Source organism: Gallinula chloropus (assembly GCF_964237585.1).
Source record: "Gallinula chloropus genome assembly, chromosome: 12".
Taxonomy (NCBI): Eukaryota; Metazoa; Chordata; class Aves; order Gruiformes; family Rallidae; genus Gallinula; species Gallinula chloropus.
In genome coordinates this window covers 12,955,329-12,974,849 of record NC_140097.1, presented here as the reverse complement: position 1 = coordinate 12,974,849, position 19,521 = coordinate 12,955,329, and the positions used below count along the sequence as shown (strand labels likewise).

The window sequence follows — 19,521 nt, the reverse complement described above, 5'->3', positions numbered from 1 at the left end:
GTAGTCCCATCTGCCGAAGGTTTGATGGCACTGACACCTGGTGGCTGCTGGGAGACGGAGACGAAAAGACTTTTTTCCCCCCTCGGAGCTCTGGGCTGTGTGCTGTGACCTGCCTAGGACAGCCACCTGCTTCTTCACAGGGGGCTGCTCGACTTACCTGTGAGCAGAGGGGCTCACACCAGGGGTGTAAGGGATGGTTTGTATCCCCATCTGCAAAACAAGGAGATAGGATGTTCCTTGGAGTCACCATTCTAGAGGCCCTGGGTAGCAATACAGGGTCTCAGCTCCATTTCCCCTCCGCTTGCCCCCTTTCTTCTGGGGGTGCTTGACCAGAAAGCAGAGGAGGTTGCTTGAAATGAAGGTGGGTCCTCAGTGAGAGCATCAGGTGCTGGTTTGAGGAGCTTGCACCCAGAGGGATACCAGCAATGGCATCAGCTGTATGCATGGCCGGGATCGGAATGGCTCTCCATCTCTGTGGGATGGTGGCCAGATGTGGTGTGGGATGGCCAAACTGCAGATTGCTGCCAGATGTTGCCCAGATGTCTAGAACTGTCAGTATTGTGGAGTCCAACATGTGCTAGGACTCTGTACCCTGCAGACAGCCTCAGGGTATGTGGGGTGTAAAGACACAATGTGAAGTGACCCGGTAACTGTGCTATGGAGAATGTGGTGCAGATTGAGAATACAGTTCAAGATCCCACCTTAAGGATCCCCCTGGGTAAAGGATGTGGCATGAAATTGAGCTACTTCATATGGATTATTGCAGTATGACCTTGGAGCATCACGGCAGGATCCTGCTGCAGCCAGCGCTGGCAGCAGCTCATCTGTTCCCATCTGCCTTCGCAGCCACACAGGAACACATTGACCTCTGCAGAGGGTTTGGAGCAGCTCCGACAGGCAAGAGCCAAGAGTCAGCTTTGTCGGAGCCTCGTGGTCTTGTCTCTGCTGCCAGCCGAGCTCCCGGCTCTTCTCCTCACCACCCTTGTTCTGGCTGAACCCGAAGTGTCTGCACGCCCTGGCCACTGCTCGGCACCGCTGCCCGAGAACACGTAGAAACACTCGCGTCTCGCCCTGCAAGCAACAGGGTTGTGGTTTTGTTTTCTTTGCAATAAAACGCACCTCTTGGGTGTCTCAACACTGCCCGGAGCTGTCCTGTGCTTGGTTCCCACTGCCCCCCGTGCCACGGGTGCTGGGGGTGCTGGGCTGGGAGGGGGGTCAGGCTCCCCTCCTCCTCCCCAAGCTCTCCTGCATTCTCCCGCCACTGGCCGCTGCGTGAGCGGTGCGGTGGGGCTGGGGGGTGACGGTCCTGGCCCTGTGGGGTGTCCCCTGTGCCCCTGTTCCCTTCGGGCGTGGCGCAGAGCCCCTGCCTGTGTGCTTCCCCGTCCCAGAGCCGTGACCCAGCCCTCTCCCCCCGCCTGTGCCAGCTCTAGGCTGGAGCCTCCGTAGCTACACGCAGTTCCAGAACCGCCCTTCCCCGCCCCTAGTGTGGTCCCCGTGCCCCGGCTGCGCCCCAGAGCAGCGTTCTGCCCCCCTCCATCCCTCACTCTTTCCCCTCCTGCTCCCCTCCGGGCCCGGGCTCCGGGGGGTGGTTGTTCCTCCGGTCCGCAAGGGGGCGCCGTGCCTCCCGCCGCTAGGTCACGTCAGCCGCGGAGCGGCTCCGCCCCCAGCGCCCCGCCCACCGCCATGTTTACATCCGCCGTCGCTTCCGTCCTGTAGCCACTGTCCCTCCGGCCGCTTCCCCCGGCTCGGCCCGGCCCGGCCCGGTCCCTTGCGGCTGCCCCTCTGTTCTCCGTGTCAATGCGGCGCCGCCGCCCCGCGGCCTGCCCCGGCCATGGACACCAGCGACCTGTTCACCAGCTGCAAGAGGGGGGACGTGAGCCGCGTGCGGTGAGCCGGCCGGGGCCGAGCTGCCGGGTGGGGACGAGGACGGGGCGGGTGGCTCCGGGCGGCCCCGGGCGGCCGAGCTGCCGGTGGCGGCTTTAGGGCCCGGGCCGGTGGAGCAGCAGCCTGGCCGTGCCGTGCCGCGTTACGGTCTTGCGGCCGCCCCGGGGGTCGTATTGAGCGGCAGCCGCGCCCGGCCTTCCCCGGGCCGCTGGGCTCCCGCAGCCTGGGGTCCCGCCGGGCCGACCGCGGTGCCGGGAGGTACCTGCGGCGGGAAAAGGGGGGTTTGCTCCTCTGTACAGACACCGTGCTCTTCCCCCGAGCTTACCCGGGCTGTGGGGTTTGCCTGCCGCCTTAATGCCCCGTGGGAGAAGGCAGAGGGTTGCTGCCTTGGTGGGAGCGTGTCTGAGGCAAAGGGCCTCGCTGAGTCTCTTCAGGTGCTTTTTCTCTACCTCTGTAAACTGTCTTTGCACTGGTAGGAAGCCAGCTCTCTGGGAAGCAGTCACCACGGGCGTGTTTGGGTGTGTGCTGAATGCTGGGGTGGTATTGCTGAGAAATGTAGGGCTGCTGAACTTCAGGTCAAGTCTCCTTGCTCTTATGGAAGCAGCGTGGCTTAGCTGCAGTGGTTTGAGATCAGGAGTTAGATGGGCTTGTTGTCGCAGGGTGAATGGATGTGATAGTGCAGAGGCCTGGTGTTGGCAACAGACTCTCCTCCTGCATTTCACAGTTTGAGTCTTAAGACTGCTCTTCACCTTTTGATCCTACTTGATTTTTCCAGCTCTCAGTATGTGGATCCTCCCTGATTATCAGAAGGAGCCTCTCTGTTTCAACGTGCTTGGTAACAAGGGATAAATAGGCAGATATGTGAGGTCTGGGGATCATTGTTATTGGGTGTGTGTTTGCATTAACTTATTGCAAACAGTAAATTGCAGCCTCACTGTAGAGGGAAGGGCCCTACAGGTGGCTTTGCAGAGGTTTAAGATGATCAGGGTAGGTAGGGGAAAAAAATTGGTCTGGGATTGCTGACAAAGCAGAGGAATCTAAGTGACCACATGGGACTGAGCAGAATTGCTCAGGGCTTTGAATGCGGGCAGAGGAAGCTGGAGTTTGAGACAGGAAGGATTAAGGGAGTGAAAAGGGAGGGTGGATGAGGAAAAACAACTTGAGAGTCTTTGTGAAGATTGAGGGAGACATTTACATGGGTTTAGAAGAGATGATTGTTGCAGTATTTGGGGACAGCCTATAACAAGAGCTAAGCTATGTAGGAGATTTGTATGCAAGCAAAGGCTGGCTTCTAGAGGTGCCAGAGAGCAGCATTTGTATCCTGGTTCTGGCTGGGATAGAGTTAGTTTTCTTCCCAGTAGCTGGTATAGTGCTGTGTTCAGGATTGAGTATGAAAATAACGCTGATGCTTAGTTGTTGCCAAATAGCATTTACAGTGAAGTCAAGGATTTTTCAGCTTTCTGGGCCCTGCCAGCGAGGAGGTGTGAGCAGGACGGGCACAAGGAGTTGGGAGGGGGCACAGCTGACCCAAACTGGCCAAAGGGATATTCTGTACCACATGATGTCATGCTCATAAGCTGGAGGAAGTTGGCCAGGCAGGGCCATGGCTCAGGAATTAGCTGGGCATCAGCCAGTGTTAGGTGAACAACTGTGCTGTGTGATCACTTGTTTTGTATATTGTTGTTAATTATCTTCCTTTTCTGTCCTATTAAACTATTTGTATATCAACCCATGGGTTTTACTTTTTTTGATTCTCTCCCCATCCCACTGGCGGGGTGAGGAAGGGAGTGAAGGGCTGTGTAGTTCTTTTAGTTACCTTCCAGGTTAAACCACAACAGTGTGGTGAAGCCTAAATGTGCAGGACGAGGAAGTGGCAGGGATTAAGAGCAGTCTGGAGAGACACTGTGGCAAGAGAAGCCACAATGCTGGGAGTCCAGCCTTGGCATTATAAACTTGTCCACTTATTCCTAAGTGTCCAGTGTAGGAGAAAGTGAAGGTTCTGCTGAAATGCTCAGGCTTCTTTTGTGATGTGCAGCCTTGTTAGGGGTCAGCAGGGGGTGGGTTTGGCCATCTGTTCCCTCACACATCACTTAAGATTGAGGGGAGCTGTGGAGCTGTGCTGCAGAAGGCTGTTCTTTCACTGATGCCCCTTCAGCCATAGCTGACAGCTCCCCGAGTTGAATGCAGGATCTCGTCACGCCTTTGGAAGTCACTGTACAAGCTCAAAGTTGTGTCTTTTGAAAGAGGAGAGTGTGGCTGAGTGAGCAGCTGCACGAAGCTCCAACTTGCTCTCCCTTCTTTTCCAGATACCTTCTTGAACAGCGGGATGTGGAAATCAATGTCCGTGATAAATGGGACAGTACGCCTCTGTGAGTCCTGTACCTAGAGCTCTGGCTGGGTGGGAAGGGAGGGCTTTCAGAGCTCCTTTGCTCTCTCTGCATCAGCAGCTTGGTTCAGCATTGCAAAACATCTCAGGTTCTGCTTTTTGGGAGACTTGGCTACACAGTTCCGCTCCTTTGCAGACACTGTGCTAAATACGTCTGACAGGCGCTTGCTGTAGCAGTGCTCAGAAGAGGGGCTAACTGTGTGACCAAATTACCTGGATTGAACAGTCTGTTCTTGGCCTGCTTAGGCTTTTTTCCACTCAAACTCCATGGCATTCTAGTATGTCATTCCAGGGGAGGGAATGCAAAGCGACTGGGATCACGGTCAGTCTGGCAAGGCTGTGAACATGCATTAGGCAATGTGGAATCCTCATGCTGAGGAGGGCGATGTGAGCTTTCTACCTCCCCACATACCAGTTCCAAAGTGCATAACTTCCCAAAGTAAAGGTAGATCAGTGTTTGCCAACTGCAGTGTGGGTTGGAGGATTTTCCTAGTTTGTAGGACAATTTGAAGTCCTTGTCAAAGAAGGAAGAAGGAAGAATCTCTTAGGCTGTGAAAGAGAAAATGAAACTCACCATAAGTGGAACTTTGCAGGGTGGATTCGATGTACCTCTGGTGTGGGTGGTTTCTCCTTTATTGTAGTGTGCAGCAGTCAGACTGACAACACATGGAGTGAGGAGTGGTTTGGAAAATTCAGTGGATTTGCTGAGTGCCCGTGAGATGGACTCCATTAAAATGAGGATGGGTTTGTCCCAGACTGGAACCTTGAGATCTTCTTGCATGACAGCAGTGCCTAGGAGTGCTAGGAACAGTTCCTGCTTAGTCTATTGCTGGGTTTAGACTTTTATGCTATTCAGTAGCAATTCCTCACTGCTGGGATCTTCTGAATTTATCAGGGATAGCTCATGCTGTGCTGTGCCCTAAATGCTGAATTTTGCTTCCTACTGTATCTCTAATTTTCTTTCTAATATTATTTCCAGATATTATGCTTGCCTCTGTGGACATGAGGAGCTTGTACGCTATCTTCTAGCCAATGGTGAGCAAAAGTGTACTGGTTATTGGGGCAATATCTTTCCCCATACTGGTCTGTGGGGATTGTATATCCTTTAGCTGTCCCATGTGGAAACTTAGGTTACAACCAACTATCTGATGAGCAACCACAGGCTGAGGTGGGAGCCCTGGGCAGATTTTCATGGTCCCTTTTGCAGGTCATTTGCTGTAGCAAAGCTTTCTGTGATGAGGTGTGATGCAAGGGCTTTTACTAACCTCAAACAAAGCAGGATAAGCTCTGGGCAGAGTACAGACCCATGCCAGAGCGCATCCCAGCACCCAGATTCCCTTAGGTAGTGATGATGTTTTGTGTTCTGGCAAAGGAGTCAGACTGCAGAGTCAGATCTCAAAAGGTTTGTGTCTTCCACTGCAGTTAAAGCATCTCAATCAACCACTTGTGTAATTCAAAATTAACAAAGTGCAAGTGCTCTCCAAATTCCTAGCAGAGTCTAGCCCAAAAAGGCGTCTGTTGTCTTGTGCAAAGCAGAAGTGCCTTTTAGGAGGAGCAGCTAGAAGTCCAGTAAGTGATTGGACTCTGTGCAATGAGATTCTTCTTCCCAGAACACTGCTGGAGCTGTGCTGGGAGGCTTATTACCAGGGTCAGTTTAAATGAGTCATGACTCCTTCAGAAAGGGATTTTGCCACAGGAGAACAGCTCTGGGTTATGTATATGCAAGGACAGCTTAGTTTCTGTAAAGACAGTCATTAACATAGAGTGAAACATGTCACCAGCCAGAAGTCACACTGGTGTAGTAACCATGTGGGGCCACTTGAGACTCCTGGCACGTCCCTGTGATCGTGTTTTGCAGGAGCGAAGTGTGAGGCGAACACTTTCGATGGGGAGCGGTGTTTGTACGGAGCCCTGAGCGACACCATCAGACGTCTGCTGAAGGAGTACAAACAGATCACAGCCAAGTGCATGAAGAGAGACTACTATGATGTCTTCCTGCAGCGGTAAGCAGATGAGTGTGCTCTGTCATCCTTCCTTAGCTGCTAGCCTGGATATTCAAGCTCTTTGTTAAGCCTTGGTATACAAGGCAGATGGTCAGTGCCTTACCTCGTTTCTTACAAGTAGGTCTTCCTAAGGCGTGTTTCTTTGTGCCCTGAGGGATGACTTCCAGGTCTGTGTGCAGTTAAAATGCAGCCTCCAGTGACTGAGGTACTAATCCCAGAGCTGACACAAAGATGTTCTTTCTATTGCAGAAATGCTGGACTGTCACCCTTTACTGTCAAACCCAAATCAGATCACTAACACCACATCAGCATGTTAGGATAATACATAAACTAAAATTAAGTTTCAGGCCTGAAGTGCTGTAGCCTGTGAGCTGAGGTTTCCAGCAGTGATAACAGGGATCTCCTTTCTGAGAGAGGACACCTTAAGAAGCCTCAAATTGAATTATAGGATGTTACTGTATATGAATGTATTATATATCTTAAATTCTTGCTTTCTGTTCATTAAAATATGTTGATTTTCAGATGTTTTTCAAAGTTGCCTGTCACACCTTGAGAAGGCAGCTACTTTGCTCTAGGAGTAAAGGAATAGTGTCAATCTTTTCTTGCTGTTTTTCTACCCCAGTAGTTCAGATGTGGCTGTTCTGTTTTGGTTTTATTTTTTTTCCTCCCAATCAGACTGACTTAAAAAAAAACCCCAAACAACAAGGTTTCAGCATCTGTACCTTCAAAACCAGAGTGCCAAAGTCCTAGAAATAGCTGATGATTTTCCCATTACCAGTCCTAATTTCAGAAGCTGTGGGGAAAGAGGAAGGAAACTCATTTATCTGAGTAAAATCAGATTCTGCCTTTCAGGGAAGTAGCAATTTGCAGGGTGATTTATCACTCCCCTCACAACTTAGTGGCTCAGATGATGCAGGACTGTGTGTGCAGGAAAACTAAGACGTGCTGGTTTCCACTTCTGGTTCCGAACAAATCTTGTGTTAAAGCTGAAACAAAGGGCAACAGTAGGGGCAAAACCCAAACACCAAGCTGCTTTTATTTTGTTTTTGGCAAGACAGCAGCAGGAAGGATGTTCTAGTGGCAGGAGGTTGAGATCAGCATTGAAGACCCTGCTCTGACATCATGTCCTTGTGTGACCACACACCTTTCTGTGCACCAGTCCTGCTCTGTAGAAGGAGCACCATTGCTGATGTCCACCTGGTTTGACCTCTGGGGGATGTTTGTGAGGATGTTTACGCAAGGGGTGTTGGGCTTTAAGAAACACTAGTGATGGTTGCTGTAAATTCTAGAAGTAGCAATCTTCTTGGGTTTTGTTTTTCCTTTTAAAGAATGAGGGTATGGGCTGGCAACCATAAACAGGGCTTGGTCTCTGATGTGGTAATTGCCTGCATTTTGTGCCTGTAACATCCTTCCCCCTTCTGAGGGTGGGTGATACCAATCCTGTTCCTATTTGCCACATGATTAAAGCATGCACACTGACAGTGCCTGGAGAGCAGGAAAGTTGCACTTTGTTGTGGGTTAATGCTGTTTGGACATGTGTGGGCTTCTGTAGGGCTTTTTGTCGCCTGACAATTTAGAAGTAGGATTAACCTTTAGAGAGATCTACTTGGGGGCAACTAGTTCCTCTTTAAAATCTGTTTCCTGTGTTCAGGGGTTCACCTGAGGCAGGAAGGTTTCATTCTCCAGCCTATGTCTTGCACTAGCAAAACTTCTTTGAGGAGGAGGGAGTGACTGATCCCAGTGTAGTATGTGAAGTACCAGCCCTGTGCTGGCCTTCCACCTGGGCAGGGAGAGACTGCGATGTCCAGAGGTGTTGGGTCATTTAGACCTAATTGTACCATGTTCCCCACTAGCTTTACTCCATCCCCTCCTTCCTAATTCTTCAGTGAATTTCCCCTCTTTCTTCCTTGCAGGTTGCTGGAGCAGGGCTACCAAAGTGACATCGTTTTCATTGTCCATGGCAAATCCTTCTGCGCCCACCGCTGCATCCTCAGCGCCCGCAGCGCCTACTTTGCAGAAATGTTTGAGACCAAATGGAAGGGGAAGAACATGATTGTGTTGAAGCATCCACTGGTGAGGAAGGCTGTGCTTCCAGCTCTCACTTTTCTTGTTTCAGCTGGGGGAGAAAAGTGAATAGGAGGGACAATTTGAGCATTAACTTCCACAGTGAATAGCCACCGGTACTCAGAATGACCCTAGTCAAGGAGAGGGACTTGGAGGCACTTTATGCAATAAAACATCATCTTATTAAGATAACAAAAGGCTGTAGACTGTCTGCTTCCCCTTTGTTCCCTCTGTCGTGGGCTCAAACATATCTTAATTAATTGCAGTAGCAGGTAGCTGTTACCATCTGCCAGCTGCATCACAGCATCTCTGTGGGATGAATCTGTCTAATTCCTGGTGGACAGGTGGTCTCTAAGCAAAGGCATCACCTCCATAATTGGCATTAATTGAGTCTTTTTTTACCTTTACAGGAAGAACTAAATAGGCCCTAAGTGCATTCCACCCATTAATCACAACAGTGTGGCATATATTTCTATAGTTTGATTGTGGCTGTGCAAAGCCTCTCATGACATACTTCCAGTTTCTCTGGACATTACTTAATGTCTCTCTCTTTGCGCAAGAACATGTCTTTCCTCTCAAGTTAAGCAGAGTTGGAATTGTTTGGAACCAGTCAAAGACTGGATTTTACAGAGCTTGTATCACAACTGTGTCTTTGGAGGTCCTGTCCTGTCTCCCTGGGCACATGCTGAGTATTGGTTTATACATTTTAAGTGTAAGCCAGGTGGGGTGGCAGCATTATTTAGGGGAGGAGCTGCAGTGTATGAGTCACTGTTTAAACAGGGTGGGTTTTTTACTTGTTCAGGATTGTGTTTCTATTCAGCAAGTTTCCAGCTTGTTAGTAAGTCCCTGGGAGTTCTAAAGGTTACTTTCTCATGTTTTATTTCAGATTAATCCAGCAGCTTTTGGCTCTCTTCTGCAGTATCTATACACAGGTGAGTGAGTTACTATCTAGTGTGTGTATACATGGCTGGTGGGCCACTGTCTGCCTCTGTCATAGCACAGTTTGGGTGGCACAGGCTTGCAGACAGACGTGTTTGGGTGCATGAGTTGCCAACACATCTTTTCTGCTGGCAGAAAGGGAGAATGTGAGCAATCCCCATCTCTTCCAAGTTGTTTGTACCTTTTGCCAGTTGTCCTGCCAATTACTGTATGGTCAATTAAAAAAGAATCAGCTTGGGTTGATTGGTTGGATGGGGGCTATTCTATGATTCTGTGATGTGGATACATTGTATCTTACGAAGGTAAATTTGTCCCATTGTACAACAATCCCCTAAGCTGGTGAAAAGCCACATTCCCACATAGGATGTTTTCAGTCTGGCAGACCTGAGCAGTGTGTGCTCATTATGGGGCTACTTCCTAATTTTTCTTCTGAATAGAAGTTGACCTTAAGCCTTCTACAACACGCCCAGTGTTGTATTGTGGGCATGCGAACTGCTGAACTATTTCAGGCCAGAAGGTGGTGCCAGAAACTAACTTTACCTGCAAAGCTCTTGTCCTTCCTCAGTTCCATGTTTTTAGAAGTGTTTCCTGCCACGTTTTCAGTGACTCTGGGATGACAGCTTGTGAGTCTAAAGTCTTTTCTTACCCAAGGCCAAGTAGCCAGTGGTGGCAGTCATGCAAGCTGCTGTTGTGCTGCCATTTTTGGTTTTCTGAGGGAATTAGAGATCTTTTGTATAAGTCTGTTTGGTCTTTGGCATCTGGAATGAAGGTGTTGGGGTAGACACTGGGAAGCAGGAATGTGAATTACATGCCAAACTGAGGTTCATCGAGGTGGTGGGGAACCACGTCTTACCTGCGGCTGAGTTGTGACTGGATGCTGAAAAGTGAGGCAGTGTGTCTGATCACTGAATTTCTGTGCCATCAGGTTTTCAGTCCTTAATTTTTGCCAGTTTTACACCTGAGTGATATGGCTGCATTTCTTCTTGGCAGGTCGTCTTGATATCGATGTAGAATATGTAAGTGATTGCAAGAGGTTAGCCAAGCAGTGCCGGCTGCAGGACCTCATAGACGATTTGGAGACCAAGTGTAAAAAAGTCTATGAATTTGGTAAGCATTTTACTTGCTGTTGTCTCTGCTGTGTCTGGGTGTCCTTCCAGAGGAAGAAGAAGGAAAGCATGGTGATGGATGTTTCTTGGTGCTCTCAGGGCTTCCAGAAAATGATTCCCATGTGGAATTGCCATGTTTGCATGATAGTTTTCAGTCGTGGGCCCTCTGTAGGGCAGCTGTAGTTATTTCTGACATAAGCATGTTTATCATTTGTCTTGAATGTTTTCATTATAGTAGAGCAGCCGTGGCAGCAGGACTTTACTGAGGTTGCCAGACATTTAGTGGAGCACTGTGGTGTAAATTGGGAACTGCCTTTTGTAGAGAGCTTGTTTAAATCCCTGGGAAGACGTAATAAGTGCAGAAAAGTACTTCTAATTGTACATATCTGACCCCTAACCAAAGTAAAATGTTTGATAATTGGCTGAAAAATGGATGCAGAGAGAGATACAGCACTTTTTAAGAGCAGAGAAGTATTTTGAAAGCACATGTTTATTTATAATGTGTGTATGTATCAAACCTTAACTGACGCAATCCTCTATTTAAGGGGTTTTTGTTATCCAAAGAGCTTGTGATTTAATAATGACATCAGCTTATTGCATGAAAATCAACTGTTGGAGTTTATAATTCATCTCCTTAATTCAAGCTGAAGGATATGTGAAGAAGAATCAAAACAGCACAAGTAGGGCAAAGCAGTGTTAGTCATTAAATAAAAAAAAAAAATCTATTAAGAAGACCTTCAGGCTGAAAACATCTGATTCTCATTTCGTGCTCTGAGTTAACTCCTTTACTTCAGTCATGTTAATTTTGGTTTGAGAAGAGAATCTAACCTGTAGTTTTTAAGTCAATAACATCCTCTTCCCTGATCTGAGAGGTAAGGGTGTAGCTATTCTTCCTTTCTCTTTGAATTATGAGTTCTGTTTATTCAGCCTCCTGAAGTTGCAGGGCTTAACTGTGTCTCTTCTGGCTCAAGAAATGAGTAATCTGCAAATCACGTGGAAGATATTGCCATGTCTGCGTCTTGCTTTAGGCATGTGTACTTGTGTGGTGGTGGTGGTGGGTGGTACAGGGTTACAGGTGCAGCTGTTCCATGTCGACCAGGAAAGGGGTGGAAATTCCTTATGCCATGAAAGCTGATCATAAGTCTTACCTCAGCTGTGTAAGCACAAATGTAAGCCTGCATCTGAAGAGATGAGAAATCTTATCTCTTGGTTTCTTGCTGCAAGTAGTGTAAGGTAACAGTTTGTGTCTTAAGGAGGGGGACAAAGGAAGTGGTAGTGAGTACCACTAGAAAATAACAACTACTCAAGACAGTCAGCTAACAGAATGATATTGTGATACCTTCTAGTAAGATGCTGGAGTTTGTATTTTTTTTCCCTTTTTTTCCCCACAGGGTCTGGCTGACACCCTGCAAGTGACCATTCTATGTTAACACATCAAGCTAAAAATCTAGATCTGATTTTTCTAATTCCCAATTAGATTGCAGGAGGAAAATAAGGTAGATGGTTTGCTAGCTGTCTGAAGCCATTGCATAGTATGTCATTGCTAAGCTATGGATCATGAAGTCCAGTGGTTTAAATCTGTGAACTGCAAAAATGCTGCCTTCTTGGTGGGGTTCAGAAATGCAGAATGGTGAAGGGATGTTTCAGGTTGGCTAGGGGTTTCATATACAGACTTCACTTGCAAACATAATAATACAAGATGCCTGGATGGCAGAGGACAAATTTAGTTTTTGTGCTCTTTAGGAGGGAACAGTTGTTCTTCATTTCTAAGGCCTGGCAGTAGACATAATCAATGGGTGGTATAAAGCACTGATGGAAGCAATAGTCTTGATTTTATTTATGACAGATTGGATTCAAATGAATAGACAGATCTGCTGATAGAACTGGTAAATGTTTGATTCTCATATCAGATCCCTGTGGAAGTCAGGAAAACATGTTTCCTCCAGAAAATACTACAGATAAGAATTACAGGAGTTAAAAATGGAGAAAGGTCTTAGATCGCATTGTGCCTGGCACTTGACAAAGCATTTCTGTTCCTTATGGTGCATTAGGTGTCTCAGCTTGTTCAAAGTGCTTTCTGTGGAACAGCCAGCTGATTCAGGTCAGCAGAGCAGGGCCATGCCTTGCATCTGCATTATAAAGTTGAAACGTGCCTAATAAAGCAACGTGAAGTCAAGCCTGCGCAGCACCAGTGGGTAATTGCAGTCTCTGCAATCTCATTAGCTGGAGTTAAGCAGCATTTCAAAAGCACTTAGTATCTTGGCATGCACAGACAGTAGTTGAGGAAAACCCTAAAGATGATGACCCAGTGCCTTCTGTTGCACCTGGGACAGACCTCAGGGTGAATGCTTGCCTATTTCCCCCCCCATGTGTATTCTGGCTGTAACAAGGAAAAGCTGCTGCAGTGCTTGGGAGAGTTTACATGGGGTTTAGCCAGATTAAGCCATCCTTAGACATGGAGGCATTGGAAAATAAATGTTCTGCAATTATTTCTCAAGATCTAGGGTAAAAAGATTGTGAGAGCAAGGTTTGTGATGCTTGTCCTCATAGAGGCACTGGATGCATGGACTTTATGGTTGTAGCTAGTGCTGGCATGCACAAGGGGGGTATCTGAGTGTGGCATCATTTTGGGAGGGTTTGGCAGTTGTATGGGTTTGGGGGGGGTTGTAGCTTGTATTTTTTGTGGTGCATTGGCTTTATTGAAACAAAGGACTAGAAAGGAGTATTGAGCAGTGGAAACAAAGGCAGCTGATGGGTTGGCAGGTGACGGTCAGTGCTATACAGCTGGGCTGAGCTGGAGAGAAAGGCAAAATCCTCCATCTCCGGTGCAGTGGAGTTATTCCCTCCAGCTCCTTGCATTGTTTATGTTGCTCTTTTCTGAAAACCCTTCATTCCTACTTCTTGCAAGAAGGTGATGATCCCAGCCACTAGCTTGCAGCCAACAGCTTATTCCTGTTCTGTTGCTTTGATTTTTATTGTTTCTGTTAGGAGACAGTTGCTTGTGGTACTGAACACTGCTCTTTGATTCGAGAGACGCAGTTTCTGAAACGTCTTGTGATAGATGTGCTTCTCAGACAAATCACTGTTCTTTCATGTCTGTATGAAAGTGCACAGATGCTTTGTAGATCCCAAGAGAAGAACTCTTTGCCTTGACTATTGCTTAAAACTTGCTGGGTCCATTAGTGCTTACAGAGCCTGATTGATTTGGCGACTGCATTACACAAAAATAAACAATTCTCTCTGCCATAAGTATTTTCTAATTGCTCAGTGAGAAATCTCCTTCTCTCACCCTGCTCTATAAGAGGATGGGGATCTTTGAGAAAATGCACTTTGTCTTGGTGCTGGGTCTCCTCTTAGCTTATTTACCCTGGAAGGAGTCTATCCAAAGGTAACGTTTTGTGCTAATAGAGCAACCCGTCTCCTTGGTGGTGTATCTCTGTGTGTAGCAGTGGTGGCACCTGAATGTCATGTATGGGTAGATTATCCTTCCTTTTCCAGTCTCTTTCTGGGATGTTCAGTGGTGGCATATCTGGAGTGCAGCGGTAACGTGGAGGAGGGGGTGGAGAACTTGTTCTGTGGCACGTCGTGGTCTCGTTTCGCCCACGGCCCAGTGGAGTCATCTGATGGAGCTCATGTAACGCTGCGCAAAATGTCAGGAAAAATGAGGTCTCAAGGTGGCGTGATTCACCTGTGAGGGGTTTTAATGCAGTGAATCATGCCTGTCAGCAACTCTCCTGAGCGCTTCAGTGTGGGGCCACATGACTCTCCTGTCTTTGAGAGTTAACTCTGCATCTCTCTGGCTCCCAACAGCATCTGGGGCCCTCCACGCCAGAACTTTGCGTTTTCCAGTGGTGCTCTGTGTTTGTTCACATGCTTCCCTATAATGCCAGGGATTCCTGAATGTCTTTCATGCTCCAGCCCTCACCACAAAGTGTGCTGAGTTGTGAACTAACCTGGGGTAGTGAACAGGCAGGAGGTGAGCAGAAAAAGGAAAGGCTGTGAGGGTGTCAGTATTGTAGCAAAATAGGGTGTACTTTGGGCTGATGCTTCTCTCAAGTTCGGGGGTTGGCCTCAATGAGCTCATGAGCAACTTTGGTCATAGCAAGACCTCAAAACTATTGCCATGTATTCTGCTTGCTCTTCATCTGTGTGTGTGTTGTGTAGGCTGGTAGTGCAAGACTGGAAAAGGCGCTTGGTCTGGAAAAGGCAAATGAAGTTGCCATCCTCACATGGTTTATTTGATCTCTTTGGTGGTAGCAATGCTAATTTAATGTCTGTGAAGAACACAGGCACACTTGGGAGCCCTGGTGGTTTGGGGGTCTTTGTGCTTTGGGGATCTATGGTTAGAGAGTAGAGGACAGACTTGGGTGAGCAGAATTTAATACCTATACAACAATTAAACCCTTTGTTCCCTGGAGCAGTGTTAGGGTGGCAGATCTGAAGTGGCACCTGTGAGAGCAGGTGGTGCAGCAGAGGAATGGAAGCAGCTTCATTTAAGCTCAGTACCCCTTGGCATGGGCTTCAGCATAGGTGACACTATCAGTGGTAGGGATGGTCAGCCAGGGAGGGAATGTGTGAGCAGTTCCTGCAGAGATCAGGGCAGCCTGATCAATAGTCCTCAACTGTAATCAATGACAGGGGTTGCAGAGAGCAAGTTGGGCTTGAAATACGCCTGCGGCAACTTGGTGTTTGCCACAGTTGATATTCCAGCACCAAGAATTAAGCAGAGGTTTGAGGAGAGACAAAAATACTTGTGTCCCCTTGCAGCCCTGCTGAGCAGCTGTTCTGAGGGGTGCTGCATGCATGCTTGTGTAGAAGTCACGTGTGTTTTGCAGTAAAAGCTGAACAGCAGTAATACTTTCCCTGGAGTGTCTTTCTTTTCTTTAAATGGGAGAGAATGTTTGTAGAGGAATTTAGGCATCTCTGCTCTTTTGTTTTTTTGCTTCTTCCAGTCTCTTCCAAGCCAGGGACCTGTGTGAAAGTGCTGACGATTGAGCCCACAGGTAACTGCCGGCTGCAGGAAGATCTGGCTCTTCTCGCAGACTGCGCCCTGCCAGCCCAACTGCGGGTACGGAGCATTTATACTACTTCTGGTCTCTCTGGGGCTGTGATAATGTGTTCACATGTGTTCAGTTTCTCTCTCTCTCTCTCCATGTGAGTTTAGTTCTTGCTTCTTTGCTGATGTTCCAAATGCTGAAAGCCTTTTATTGCTTAGAAACTGTCTTCTGAGGCTGTCAGTGATGGTCCTTCCCCTTGGATTTTTCCTCAGGCAGGGATCTTTGCAAATAAACCCCTGGCCATGCCATCAGTGAGGACTCCCCCACTCACTACAGTGGGACAAGAGTTGGCCTTCAGCTCCTTTTCCTTCTCTCTGTCATCCTCCTTGAGTATTAGAAATGTTTTATCAGCAGGCATTGGTACTTGAAGAGGCATATATGTGGAAGATGGCTTGTTGGGCTTGTTTGCTAGGAACTGACACCCTGCAGTGGAGAGATGCTTTCACACCTTGAAACAGTTTCCAACAGAAAGGGGTGTCCCTCTGAAGTGAATTTCACTTGACTGCAGTAGGTTTGCTTTTCATAACTGCATCTTGTTGACCCTTAGAAATAGCCCACAGACCACAAGTTGATGATCACAATGTTGAAATCACATTAGTATTATTAATTACGCTCAGATATGTGGAACTTTGCTCTTAATTGCAGGAGAGCAGGATAAGTATTAGTGACCCTCATTCCCCCTGCATCTCTTGTTTTCTGAGCAGGTTCACTTAGCTCTTAAGTCCTGTCCTTTTTTTTCCTCTCTCTTGTACTAAGCCCTGAATTTAATAACAGGAACTCATTTTAGGTGGCTGCTGTGCCCAGAGGTTGTATGACTGAGTGATGTAGCAAAGTTTATTGCCTGTTTTCTTTCTGTCCCCTGCCAAATAGACCTGCCTAATGCAGAGAGCGTACGTGCACTTGCATGAGAGTGTGACTGACCTGCTGCATAATGTCTCTTACCTTTAATAAGCTAGTGCCTTTAGAGCTGGCTTTTGGCAGACTTAGTTCTCTGAGTACTGAGCACTTTATAAAGGGAGTTTTTCTCCATTAAGTTTCCATCTGCCAAAGCAGAAATCTTTCCTGTGTAACTAGCCTCCTGCAAATAACTGCATTTATTTGTGGCTTTCAATATACCTTTCTGTATGTTTTCAGGCTTTAAAGAGAGATGGTACTAAAAGCAAGCCTCAGATATACCTCCCCAAGAACTGAAAAGATTGTGGGCCCCATGTAAAAAGAATGGCATGTGTTCTGTTTTGATTGTGTGTTCACATACATTGATGACATGCTCCTGTTGGGCTAAGCTTTTATTCTCAAGGGTTAGAAACACTTCCCTTTTAATTCTTTCATGCATGATAGGAGCTGGAGGGAAAATAGGAAACTTGGAATAATATTATCATCTGACAGCACTGTGGGTGCCTCTGAGCTGTGCTTTTCTTGCAGTGTTTGTCGATCAGAACAAAGGCAGTTACAGCAGTATTAGACTTGTTATGGCTATAAAAGCAAAGAGGGCATGGGCACATGCCTGTGCACTCCAGAATTTGTATGCTATGCACAAATGCAGGTGCTTTGTTTAAGCCTGGTAAAATCTAAAAGATTCCTTTTCTCCCCCCTCTGAGTCTGTTTGGTTTTGAGGTGGTTGTTGTGTTGTTTTTTCCTTGGTAACTTACCAAGACTATAGGATGAAGAGTTTTGTTCATGTTGCAGTTTGTATCTCTTCGTAAAGTTTGCAAATCATTAAATTGCACCTCCTCATTCTTGCAGGGTTTGATGCCATACAAGGAATAGTGTATAAAGTGTGTAACCTCACATGTCAGGGGCAGCTGTACAGCCATGTACACTTACATCCATGTTCTTGGGACAAACATGTACTTTTTCCAGTACCAAAGAGGTGTTCAGCTTCTAGATAAGAGCCAGCATTTCTTGATGGTCTTTCAGGTGATGATCAGAACTTGGAAAGAGACATTCTAAACTGCTGTATGTCAGTAGTGCTGTGTTGATTTTGGGAGGCATACAGCTTTCTGTTTCACTGTAAACAAATAACTTGTGTGTAATGCCTGTGATGTGTGAATGATGCAGAAAACTCTGTGCCTCCCAGTGTCATAGTTTGGTAATATGCTGTATGACTAAGGCAATAATTAACATTTGCTATCCAATCACAGTTCGTTATTAGTTTTTAGAGTGAGAACTGTCTATTCTTTGAACTCTTAAACATGTTTATAATCTTGATATCTTATTTCTCCTGTTTATACTTGAAAGCCTTTCCTCTTTTTAGTGTTTGCTTTTAAAGTGTGGTTGTTGCTGTTTTGTTTTAAACTAGTAATGACCAGAATCTTTCTGAACACAACAGCTGCTTCTCTTTGGTTTGTTTCAATAAAATTTATCAGTGACAGATTTAAGTAAAATACCCATCAAAAGCCAGGCAACTGTCAAAACCCATGTGGCTTTCCACTCTCTGTCTGCCTGGCTCTTCAGTATGTCTGGCAGGTGGCCTCTGCGTTAGAGACTCCGGTATGAGAACATAGGCACATTGTTTCCTTTTTCTTACCTTTTAACTGGAATCTTATTTTCCAAACCAAGGTGAAATCAGACTTAAAAGGATCAGAGTTTGACATGAAATAAATACTGCTCCTTCCCTCTGTATTGAAATTTGGTGTGGCTGCAAAATATGTGACCATTTGTCCCTTTTGGGATAAAACTCTTGCAATACATGGAAAGAACAGTTGGAAACAAGTAGGTGGGGTCCCACCTTGTCCGTCTCCACGGCCGTGTAGTGTGGTTGCCCATGGCAATTACTCCTGTGCTTTGTCCATTTGGCACAGGCAGATTAACCCAACTGTTTACAACATGCTTCCAATTTTTATATTTTTTTAATCCAATCCACTTGCATCTGGTTATGTGCTGGTAATCTTCTCTTGGATCACTCACCCCTCTATTTTGTGTTGTAATTTACTTCCAATTTTCTGGCTGAGATAATCTGGCCAAGGTACAAATTGCTGCCACTGGGTTTTGTGTGGTTTTTTTTCCTCCAGCAACATTTCTATTTAAGTTCTAACAGCAGATTTGAGCAGCAGAGACTTGGTCCTCCACATGTGATGGCTGGAAGGTTCTTGCAGTTCTATGCTGTAAGAGGTGTTGAGAAGTTTTCTGCGTGGGGAAGGAGTTACTGTGAAAATGTTTGCACCTTGGAGGCTGGACTGTTTTGTGGTTCCTGGGCAATGTCCTTAACTTAGGCAGATGTTGTCTGCACAGTGGTTTGCTAAAGTGGTTGCCTGAAGTGGGGGTGGGAGGAATCAGACAGTCTTCCACAGGGAGATCCTGAAAAGATGGAATTCCGCAGGCTAACAAAGGAAGAGAGTAGTAGGAGGGACTTTAAAAGGGAGCAAAAAGGAAGATTCTGCAAAGCCACTTCATGCTGAATAGGAAGGACAAAGGCATGAACCTGCTTTTGTAGTAGGAATTGGAAATGACCTTGTTAACCTGAGTGGCAGAGCAGGGACCAGCCAAGGTTGGAAGCAGGAAATTGAGCCCAGAGGAGCTTGTAATTCAGGGGATGAACTCTGCAAGAAACACAACTCCTGTGTATGTTCCAGAGGGATGGATTCAGGATAAAGATATTTATCTTTGGACAACATAGTGGAGCAAAGAAGGGATGCATGTAGATGTGGAGTTTATGTTTCAGTTTAAAATCTTGTCCTGCAGAGAGTGGTATCTTATCACAGCCTATTTCTAGTTTGTTTTCCCTGTAATGTGCCTGCAAAGTTGTAACCTCAAAAGAAAGTCATGTTAGAATCTCTAGGAGAGGTCATGGAGGCTGTGGACATAGGGTGGGAGTAGCATCAAGGCAAATAGGGTGGACAGGTGGGTCAAGACTACTGGTGTTTGTAATGGGATGTCTCAGAGTGTGGCTGCAGGTCCCACGCCACAGATTGGTCTTGTTTCTACACCTTGAAACATCAGGCACAGAAAACAGCAAAGTAGCAGCCTGGGGAATCTACAGATGGGACAATCTGATCTCATCTTCAGTGCCAGAGGTGCCTTTTGTGTTACCACTGTACGAAAAGCAGGTGACAAATGTGGTGGGGAGTGTTCCTTGAATTGCT

The 19,521-nt window shown here is 46.8% G+C and overlaps 1 protein-coding gene across 1 annotated transcript in view; it reads left to right on the top strand.

Moving 5' to 3' along the window:
* Positions 1–1,831: 1,831 nt before the first annotated feature.
* The window catches only part of ABTB1 (ankyrin repeat and BTB domain containing 1), a gene marked incomplete at its 5' end in the record, with an annotated part of 28,252 nt that continues 10,562 nt past the window's right edge, over positions 1,832–19,521 (top strand). Inside the window, 8 exons of the mRNA XM_084269557.1 lie at positions 1,832–1,887; positions 4,191–4,253; positions 5,250–5,305; positions 6,129–6,273; positions 8,187–8,346; positions 9,224–9,269; positions 10,267–10,383; positions 15,335–15,450. Coding sequence (XP_084125683.1) covers positions 1,832–1,887; positions 4,191–4,253; positions 5,250–5,305; positions 6,129–6,273; positions 8,187–8,346; positions 9,224–9,269; positions 10,267–10,383; positions 15,335–15,450 — 759 coding nt within the window. The remainder of the gene's footprint in view (positions 1,888–4,190; positions 4,254–5,249; positions 5,306–6,128; positions 6,274–8,186; positions 8,347–9,223; positions 9,270–10,266; positions 10,384–15,334; positions 15,451–19,521) is intronic.